The following is an 11,456-nucleotide window of genomic DNA, read 5'->3' on the forward strand; positions in this document are numbered from 1 at the left end:
ACTTTTTTTCTTATATATTGTATATCTTTAAACACAATATTTTCTGTGAAACAAATAAAATCCACAGTTTGATCTGTCAGGTATAAATAAAAAGAAGTAATATATTTAAAAAAATCAACTTCCAACCCAAGTCATGTATAGCATAAGTGTATACACAAATATGTTGTTGCCTATTTTCTTTAAAAAGGGATAGATGATAAACAATACATCATTGCAACTGAAGTAGATATATCATGATCATGTAAACACTAAAGGTTCAATAATAAAAAAAGAGGGGAGGGGGGATTAGCAAATTATGACAACCAAGTGAAAATCATAGGAGAAATTTTATTCACATCCTAACATCTGTCGTACTTGGAAGTGGCAGAGGGAGTGTTCCAAAACAGATGGCTACTTAACACAGAACTTGACCCCTGCATATAATAAGGAAAAAAACTGCTGGATGAAGAAAGCTTGGGTAACTACCTCCCAGCTCTTTACAGTAACATCACTCGCACTAACAAGACGTACCCTAGTTGAAGTGACCTTTAGCAACCACACTAACATCATAAATTCCGACTCTGAAAAGTAGACAATTCCTAACCTACTAAAGAACACACTGTTTTGGATTGCCGTGGACTTCTGAATCATCCCTGAATGGAGGATAAGGGTGATCCGATCCCAGTAGTGCTATGTTACTGAAATTATTTCTGCTTTCCCAATCTTTATCTGATGATTTTAACATAAGTAACTGACTTTTAAGATCTTGAGAAACTCTTTAGTTCAAAGTTTCGCTCTGGACTTAAAGAAACTCTGCGGTATGAGAACCATCCTCTAAAAATAGCCGGCAGCTTGTATTCATGCGTAGTCACAGGAAACCTATCATCCTCGTCATCTTGTCTAGGAGTTTTATCATCGCAACTCTGATAATTTCCATCATCAATTTCTTCTTCTAGTTCCCCCGTATTTAATCTGCACAATGACCACAAAAAGAGCATTCAAATACTCTTCAGTAATCTTGAAAAACACATTCGCAGCACAGTAATTTTTCTAGAAGTTTTAACGAGTTCCCCATGGATGTTATGTATAATATTATAAGAAACTAACAAGTGTACAGATTCTATTAGCTGCTAGCCTGCTACCCACCAATTTTAATTCTCAACTATTCAAAAGGAGAAGTCCCAAAAACACAGCTTGGGAGAATTGGAAATGCAAGAGGGTTCAACTTCCTTTTAAGATAATAAAATTAAATAATAGTGTGCAACTACAGCTAATTTATTTATCATTAATGGAAAACTTACATGCTGGGTTGCTCAAAGTCACCGAACTGCACTGCTGATTTACTCCTTTTCATATTGTAGTTAATGGATAGATGGCGTGCAAAAAGAAGCTTCAAAAACCAATAAGAACATGTCGGTAAACAAGAAGGACTACAATGAGGTAATTTAAACTTGAAATGAAAAGCAAGATAAAACACATATAATTATGATTTCAAAGGTAAAAGAGAAAGAAAGGGCATCGGCAACAGGCTATATTGACATCTAAAGTCCGAACCCAAGATCACTCATAACAAGAAAAGGCAATTCAATAAGTTCCTAAGCAAAGACCCACTTTACTAGATGCAAAGATCTGCCTCTAGATAAAATATGAAGTCGACAATATACAGGATTACGTAGAAGTAGAAATATCGAAATTGCAACTCTGAATTCAGAAATTAACGTGACTAATAGTTTAAACTCTGCAAAACGCAACCATTATCTCTTCATATATGATATTAACTACCTGATCACCATCCCTGATCTCGTAATCGGAAATATATTCATTATCATCAAGAAGCTTCTGACCATCAAAGCACAAGCAGAAGTGCCCCCATACATGGGACCTACATGAACAATATCCATTAAAAAATAATACTACACATAATGACATAAATACATGTGCTAGATTTCCATTTAAAAAATACAACAGCAAAAATTCTAATAGTAAGTACATATCACCCATATACTCTATTGTGATTGGTTAACAACTAACAGCACTGCAATTCTTGCATCTGATTGAATAACCAGCAAATACCCTCATAAATTATTCGATAAACATGTGTAGTTATATGATCACAAACAAAACCACATGAGAAAATGAAATACAATTTCAGAGTTCTATTACAGTTGAATACTCCATAATGCAACTCAAAGAGCTTAATAAATAATTGATCAACTTCCTTTAAGAAATTATTTCGGTATGAAATCAGGCAACTACAAGTAACTAGAAGCTTAATCTTATATATTCATGTCTACTCGTGGGAACTTACAAACAGATTGAAAATTCAACAAGGCAAAAATTTACACCGATCACTTATCTATTATACACAACAGTAATCAGGGACAATTGTTTACTACAATAACCACTTTCATCTAACAAATTGCTACAAGAGAAAGCTCAAAACACAGGACATTTAATCAAACAAGCTACAATAATGTGAAAATATTAATAATATTATTACCACGAAACCTTGCCAGGTCCTTGTTCCGGTAAATGACTAAACACATTCTCCACCGAATTCCTCAGCTCAGCCACTGTCGCTGTCTTTGCAACTTCAATCTCTGTATTCAAACACAAAACACACATAATCAAATACATAAAAATCGATGCTTATACACTACTACATTCACCTAATTTTTTAATAATACGATAACCGAGACAAGACGCTAGACGACAGTGTTTGTCGAAGTTGAAGAACTGAGCTGCTGTTGTGTTGATCGAGTTTGCAATGAAGATGAATCAGTTAGCACAATTAAGAGAGAGAGACAGTAGAGAGTAGAGAGAGAAAGATAAATCTCATTGTGGAAAATGTAATCTGTTCCAAAACTTACAGGAGAAGAAATGATCTGTTCTAATATATACAATCTGATCCTAACAAACTATGGCGGGAAAATTTACAGCTGGAAAATAAAAATGTAATTCTAAATTCTATTTTAAGTTATATGTCCAACACCCCCCCTCAAGTTGGAGGGGAAAGAATGAACACCCAACTTGGACAAAACAGCATTATGTTGAACACCAGGGAGAGATTTAGTGAACACATCCGCAAGTTGAGTAGAAGTAGGTGTATGCTGTAAAGAGATTAAGCCAGAACCAAGTTTTTCCCGAACGAAATGGCAGTCCAACTCGATATGTTTTGTGCGTTCGTGATAAACAGGGTTCTTGGCTATATAAATAGCAGCCATATTATCACATTTGACAGGAATTGGATTGATATTAGGAATGTCAAATTCATGAAGCAATCGAGATAGCCAGGCAAGTTCAGCAGTAATACGCCTGAGAGATCGATACTCAGCTTCTTCAGATGAGAGAGAGATCGTATGTTGTTTCTTTGACTTCCAAGAAATCAAACTGTCACCTAAGAACACAACAAAACCACTTACTGAGCGCCTAGTATGAGGGCAGGCAGCCCAGTCTGCATCACAATAAGCTTGAACAGAGTAATCAGATGAATTGCTAAAAAATAAACCACGAGAATGATCAGCTTTTATGTAACGAAGAACATGGATTGCTGCATTCCAATGCGGAAGTCTAGGGTCAGACATGAACTGGCTGAGATGCTGGACAGCAAATGATAAATCAGGACGCGTATTGGTGAGGAAGTTTAACTTTCCAACTAGTTTACGATACAAGGTTGGATTATCGAGGAAAGAACCTTCATTCGGAAGCAATTTAGTAGTAAAATCCAAAGGACTGACTACATGAGACAAATGAGAACAGTTAAACTCTTGTATCATATCAAGGATGAATTTCTTCTGTGACAAAACGATACCAGTAGGAACATAGTTAAACTCGATACCCAAAAAATAGTGGAGCCGACCCAAGTCCTTAATTTTGAAAGTGTCATCAAGATACCTTTTAACAGCAGAAATTTCCAATGTGTCACTACCCGTCACCAGGATATCGTCAACATATACAGCAAGGAAAGTAACATAAGAACCATTCTTCTTGTAAAATAAAGAGGTGTCATTTTTGGAAAATTGATAACCTCGAGCAAGTAATGTTGTGCTAAGCTTAAAATGCCATTCTCGAGATGCCTGTTTAAGGCCATATAATGATTTGGTAAGCTTGCAAACTAAAGTAGGATCTGACACTGACAAACCAGGTGGTAACTTATATATATATCTTCGTGTAAATCGCCATGTAAAAAGGCGTTATTTACGTTCAACTGAGTCAGTTCCCAACCCTTTTTCACAGCAGTAGCAACTAAAGCCCGTATGGTGGTCATTTTTACAACCGGAGAAAAAGTTTCTGTATAGTCGATTCCTTCTTTCTGAGTGAAACCTTTAACAACCAACCGAGCCTTGTATCGTTCTATAGAACCATCAGCATTATGTTTAACTTTGAATACCCATTTGCAAGATATGGGCTTTTTACCTTTAGGTAAAGGAACAAGTGACCATGTATTGTTTGACTCTAGAGCAGAAAATTCCTTGGCAATAGCTTCTTGCCATTCAGGAAACTTTGAAGCAGTTTCATATGAAGATGGTTCGGATGGTGGAACATCAGAAATAGAAACAGCACAACAACATGTCTGGTCTGATGAAATTGTATCAGGAGTGGGAAAAAAAAGAAGTGAGAGTATATGAACAGCAAGATGAAGAACAATTAGCATGAAGTGGATGAACATACTCTTGTAAGTAAGATGGAACTTTAGTAGTACGGCTCGATTTTCTAATTATAGGTGGAATATTATCAGAGATGTGAATGGTAGGAAGAGTTGGAATTTGGTCAGAGGTTAAATCAGGAACAGACAATGGTATGAATGTTGAAGAAGCACTCTTGACAAAAGGGAAAATGGTTTCATAAAATTTTGCGTCTCTAGAGACCAAAATTGAATAATTTTCCAAATTAAGGAATTTATAAGCCTTTTTGCCAAAAGGATAGCCTAAAAATACACAAGGAACTGATCTAGGTGCAAATTTGTCTCGGTTAACTTTAGGCACATTAACATGAGCAAGACAGCTAAATGGTTTTAAGTGATTATAAGTCGGTTTTACACCAAAAAGTACTTCAAAAGGAGTTGCACCATGAATGACTCTAGAAGGAAATCGATTTATTAAGTATGTTGCAGTCAAGACACAGTCCCCCCAGTAGTGTTTAGGAAGTTTGGATTGGAAAAGGAGAGCACGAGATGTTTCTAATAAGTATTTGTGCTTCCTCTCCACAACACCATTTTGTTGTGGAGTGTGAGCACATGATGTTTGGTGAGAAATACCTTTTTCTAGAAAGAAAGTACTGGTAGCATGACTCAGACCCAGCTCTAAAGCATTATCCGTACGAACTGTCTTGATAGAAACACCAAACTGAGTATGGACCATGTTAACAAAGTATTTAATAAAATCAAAAGCACTGCTTTTAGAACTTAAGAGATGAGTCCAGGTGGCCCTTGAAAAATCGTCAACAATAGTCAGAAAATAACTATACTTATTGTAAGTTTTAACCGGATATGGACCCCAAATATCTACATGAATTAGTTCAAAACAAGATGTAGAACTCAGTGTACTATTAGGAAATGGAAGTCTCTGTTGCCTTGATTTAGCACAAATTTCACATGCGTCTAATTGGAATCATTCAAATCAACATTGCAAAGAGAAAGAGTCTTAAGTTTGTAAAGTGGCATATGACCAAGTCTAGTATGCCAAACTACAGTACTAGTGTTACATTCAGCAGAGACAAAAGCATGTGAAGACGGAGTAACAGGAATTGCAGCAGAAAAAGAAGTTGATTGATGATCAAGAAGATACAGGCCTCTCTGAGTTTTACCAAGAGCCAATGGCTTCCTCAGAGAAGAGCCCTGCAAGAAGCAACAATTATTAGTAAAACTGAGAACACAATTCATCTGTTGTGTCAGTTTACTAACAGAAAGAAGATTTAATTTGAAATGTGGAACATATAGAACATTATGTAGTATGATGTCAGATGAGATAGGTACTGTCCCGTAGTGTGTGATTTCAAGAATATGACCAGTAGGGAGTGATACAGTTATTGGTGTTGGAAGTATTTTGAAATCAGAAAATAAATCTTTATGAAAGCACATATGGTCACTAGCACCACTATCAAGTATCCAGCTAATTTTATTTGAATTTGAGAAACAAGCTGTGGAAAGATTTATATTACCAGCAAAATTGGCAGTGGATGGTGCAGTTTCTGTGGTGTTCTGAGAATTCTTCAATAGAGTCATCAACTGAGAATAAAATTCCGGTGTGATGTTGACAGAAGCATTTCCAGGAGTATGAGTATTTGTTGAAGTTGGAGAATTGTTGATATTAGCATGTTCAGAAGATGAACCATTTTGTGTATGATTAGCATGAGTAATTGTTGAAACCTCAACCTGTGCAGCTTGTGCAAAACGCCTAGGTTTTGTGAACTTGAAATCAGGTGGGAATCCATGCAATTTGTAGCATTTGTCAACAGTATGACCAGGCTTTTTGCAGTAGTTACAGTTGAGAATGGTCCTTTTTGAGTCAAGGTTGGGCTTCTTTGATGACTGATAAGCTGGCATCCTTGAGGAACTCACATGAAGTGAGGCAGAGTCTGTGACAAACTGAGTACTAGAATGAATTTCTCTTTGTGATTCTTCTTGAAGAAGAATGCTGTAAGCCTGACTGATATTGGGCAATGGTGTTTTCATTAGAATCGAACCACGCATAGCAGTGTAGGACTCATTAAGCCCCATTAGGAATTGAATTACTCGTTGATCTTGCTGAAAATTGGAGAGTTTCAAAGAGGCACCACAGGTGCAGCCACATGAACAGACAGGAATTAATGCCAGAGAATCAATGTCATCCCATAACATCTTGAGTCTAGTGAAGTAATCAGAAATATCACTATTTCCCTGTGAAATTTCAGATAATTCTTTATGTAAAGAGAACAATTGAGTTCCATTAGGAGATCCATATCTTTCTTCCAATTCTTGCCACATCTGTCGTGCAGAATTAGAGTAGATAACACTGCGACCAATGGATTTTGACAAAGAACCAAGCAACCATGATATGACCATATCATTGCATCTAGACCAACTCTTAAACGTAGAATCAGTAGTAGCAGGTTTGATAATCGATCCGTCAACGAAACCTAATTTGTTTCTTGCTGATAAAGCAATAGTCATTGATCTTTTCCAATTACTAAAGCCAGTACCGTCAAAAGAATCACTAATAAGTTTCATTCCAGGATGATCTGAAGATTGCAAGTACAAAGGATTATCCTGATCTAAAAGTCTAGGATTAGGATCAGGAACTGTGGAACTTGCCATAACGAGAATATAAGATTTTGCACACACAAAAAATCAACTGATTTTCTTGAGATACACTTCGTATTGTGATAACGATATGGAGATAATCACAGAGGATAACAATTGAGATCGATTACTGAATCAACAGAAATATCAAAATAGCAATTGAGATCGTTTATTGAACTAATCACAAACTGAAAATTGAATAACGAATTGAGAAATGAAGCAACATTTTGAGAAAAGATTGATAAAACCTAGATTCAGCTGATTGACGTGACGGAGATGGAGATTGTCGTCAAATGCACCGATTAACGACGAGAGAACGAGATGGAGATCACGTATAATCTTGCTCTGATACCATGTCGAAGTTGAAGAACTGAGCTGCTGTTGTGTTGATCGAGTTTGCAATGAAGATGAATCAGTTATGCACAATTAAGAGAGAGAGACAGTAGAGAGTAGAGAGAGAAAGATAAATCTCATTGTGGAAAATGTAATCTATTCCAAAACTTACAGGAGAAGAAATGATCTGTTCTAATATATACAATCTGATCCTAACAAACTATGGCGGGAAAATTTACAGCTGGAAAATAAAAATGTAATTCTAAATTCTATTTTAAGTTATATGTCCAACAGTGTTTGAGAGAGAGAGGGACGGGGAGGGAGAGAGAGAAGGAGAGAGAGAGAGAGGGAGGGAGAGAGGGAGAGGGGGAGAGGGGGAGAGAGAGAGAGGGGGAGAGGGGGAGAGAGAGAGAGAGGGTGAGAGAGAGAGGGAGAGAGGGAGAGAGAGAGAGAGAGAGAGGGAGAGAGAGAGAGGGTACCAAATGAAGAACCGTCTAATTTAAGGACAGTGAGTTTAAGAGGCTTCTGAGGTAACTTATTATACAACATACTCCGTCGAGAAAAGCTGGAGATAATCAAACAAGGAACGGTGCACGAGAAAGAAGATCGCCGTTGAGCAAACGCGTCCTTAGATTCAAACATTATCACATTCGTAACGAAATGCAAAGGAGATGAAAGTTAGGTTTTAGGTTTTGTGTATTGTAAAGTGAGAGAGGGAGAGGAGTGACGAGATGATCGAAACGAAATGCTTTATTTCAGGCCCCCTTTTTTCCGGGAGAGAGGGAAACCATGGATTGTTATTTGTCTTTTTGAAAAGCGGAGGATCTTGGCCGTTGATTGTTGCTTCCATCGTCACTATGATTGATTCTTCACAACGGCCCTTGAGGTTAGAGTGAAATTACACATAAACCATACTGGTACTGATTTTTACAATTCAATCACTGTACCAGAAAAAGAACGGGTTTTATATCAAATTTTCCACCAAACTCGTTAAAATGTATCAAGTAGTTACACAATATCCACGGCGACTCATTTAAACCACTAAAATACTAGTATATATCATTCTGTTATATTTTTTTAAATTTTTTAACAGAAGTGTTGTGTTTGCTGTGTATTTCTTTGAATATTATGGTTTACCAGCAAATTTGAGTGCCTCTTTCTCATCTTTATATATGTTTAATTGATCCTAAAATAATTGTTATCTTCGCGAGTAAAATAAAAGCTGGATATTCTGCAATTGCAGTATTAATTCAATAGAGAGATGAAAAGAATATGTCCTTTCAATTAGGACTCTCGTTGTTTATCTGAACTTCATGTGTCTGGCAGTTTAACAAAAATATACGACTATAAATTTTTAAAATTAACGTTTTCTGTTAATAAAATTTAAAAATCTAACGGAGTGATATATACTACTATTTTAGTGGTTTAAATGAGTCGCCGTGGAGATTGAGTAGCTACGTGATACATTTGAACGAGTTCGGTGGGTAATTTGATATAAAACCTAAAAAAGATAAGCTTAGCTTCTTGGTTCAGAAACTGTGGTCTAGACTCCAACTTACCGAACTCCAATACGATCCGAATTAAGTTATTCGAGTTCGAATTCAGTGAGTTACCGAACTGCTCGTTTCGTTTACAATCTTAATAATTGTTAGGCCCAAATTCCTTCGTCTTGAATAACAGGCTTCGACCCTCCAAGAAAAGTTTTCGGCTTTAACCCGAAAAATAAGTAAATATGAAGGATTGTCCCCCGATTCACCTCCGGTGTGAAAATAAGTAATCTTGATATAGAACGCGTTTAGGAATATAAGAATGCAGAGATAATTTGAGAGTATCTGTGTGTCAAGCTGTGTGGTTTCTTACATTTCTTGGGGTATTTATATTCTTCAAACCTGCAATTAATGTTTGTCCGTTACACTGGAGATACGGACGAACGTTAAAGAGATAAAGGGGGCGTTTTGATCTAGGTGGATTCCCAACGATAGAGTGAAATATTGGGTCTTTGGCCCTAGAGAATGTGTGGGCCAAACCCAAAGGCTCCTTTGGTGGTTGGGCCCTCATTCATTGGGCCTAATAAGGCCCATAGCTAATATGTCCATGCCTTTCGGTCGGCCCATGGGTCGGGCGGATGGCAAGAAGTTTCGGTCCATCTTTGGGTGTGAACCCAAGGGCATCTTTCGGTCGGTGGTTTTGACGTGGCAAGCCATGTGCTCTCATCGTGGATAAATGGGGGTTTTATTGATTATGACAGCTGTCCCACTATCGAGATTCGTGATTTCATCGTGGCCCTTGAATCCCAATCGTTTCCATCGTGACCCTTGATTTTCAAACTTTTTGGCACCCAACCGTTTTTTGCACCTAGACATTTTATGAGAAACCTTGTTAGATATAATTGATGATGTCAGGACAGAAACTATCAAAAGTTCTTATCAGGACTTAATATCAGTATTTATTGAAGAGTGACGTCTTCAGTACTTATATCAGTACTTGATGATCAACAGTTGATGTCATCAGGATTTGTCACTTCAGTAGATATTCGAGGAGAAAAAGGAAAACAGAATTTCAAGGTGGTGAAAGACTTTATCTCAAAAGCAATCATACATGGATATGTAATAGGTTTCCTTATTGTAATAGAATAGGATATCTTATTGATTGTGTAACCGTGCTCTATATAAATCACATATTAGGATATCTTATTGATATACAAATAGTATAAGATCTGAAAATCAATCTTTAATGACAGACAAGGAAGAACAACAGAATCCACCACCACCCCCAGCCGCACCAGCAAATCAACCTATAAGTCATAATATGAGCATATATGAGGCTATCAAGGTTCCAATTCTAAAAACTCATGAATATCCGATCTGGAAAGTAAAGATGACAATGTGCTTGGAAGCAACAGATCCTGAATATCTAAGCAGGATTTATGATGGTCCTCACGAATCAATGAAGGTAGTTGTCGCTGTTGCAGGAGAAGAAGAAAATATGGTTGAATAAGGATAAGAAGGACTACACTCCTGAAGATCTTTAAGCCATTATGAAAGATGCAAAAGTAAGACATATTTTTCACAACAGTCTTGATAATGTTATGTCCAATAGGGTTATTGGATGTAAAATAGAAAAAGAAATTTGGGATGCTTTAGAAGTAAAGTGTCAAGGAACTACTGCTATCAAGAAGAACATGAGGACAGTACTAATACAAAAATATGAGCACTTTGACTCAAGAGACAAACAAGTCCTTAACTGAGATCTATGATAAATTTCAAAAGCTGTTGAATGACCTATCTTTGGTCAACAAGGAATATGATATGGAGGACACAAACTTGAAGTTTCTACTTGCACTTCTTGAAAAGTGGGACTTTAAGGTCACATCAATAAGGGATAATTTTGAGTTTAATGACATAACTTTAGATGAGATCTATGGCATGTTGAAAACTTATGAACTATAGATGGAACAAAAAAGCAAGAGAAAAGGATCAAAGACTAGAACAATTGCACTCAAAGTTGAAGAGAAGCCAAAGGAGAAAGTTAGGAGCAAAGGACACTCCCAAGGAAAAGATAAGATTGCAAAGTCTTTTACTGAGTCATCAAACTCTGATGATGATTCAGATGCTGATAGTGAATCAAATTCTGATAGTAATCATGACAACAGTGAAGATATTGAGCAATTGGCTGCTTTGTTGGTTAAAAGTTTCAAGAAGATGGTACACAAGAAATTCAAGAAAGGAAAAAGGTTTTCTAGAAAAGGTTCTAGTTCCTCAAACTATGATAAGAGGAACAACAGAAGAAATACTGATTGGAAGGAATCAAAAACTGGAAAATCTGACAAGTCAAAGGAAAGGTGCTATAACTGTGATGAAATTGG

General features: G+C 36.7%; 1 protein-coding gene across 1 annotated transcript; it reads right to left on the reverse strand.

Moving 5' to 3' along the window:
• Positions 1-307: 307 nt before the first annotated feature.
• LOC141697667 (uncharacterized) lies at positions 308-8,381 on the reverse strand. The gene is made up of 6 exons (XM_074502158.1): positions 8,071-8,381; positions 6,139-7,636; positions 2,480-2,579; positions 1,762-1,861; positions 1,281-1,369; positions 308-951 (listed from the first exon to the last, which is right to left on the reverse strand). The coding sequence occupies exons 2-6, from the start codon at positions 7,271-7,273 to the stop codon at positions 738-740; spliced, it is 1,638 nt and encodes a 545-aa protein (XP_074358259.1). The 5' UTR covers positions 7,274-7,636; positions 8,071-8,381; the 3' UTR covers positions 308-737.
• Positions 8,382-11,456: the final 3,075 nt, after the last annotated feature.

Source organism: Apium graveolens, chromosome 11 (assembly GCF_009905375.1).
Source record: "Apium graveolens cultivar Ventura chromosome 11, ASM990537v1, whole genome shotgun sequence".
Classification (NCBI taxonomy): Eukaryota; Viridiplantae; Streptophyta; class Magnoliopsida; order Apiales; family Apiaceae; genus Apium; species Apium graveolens.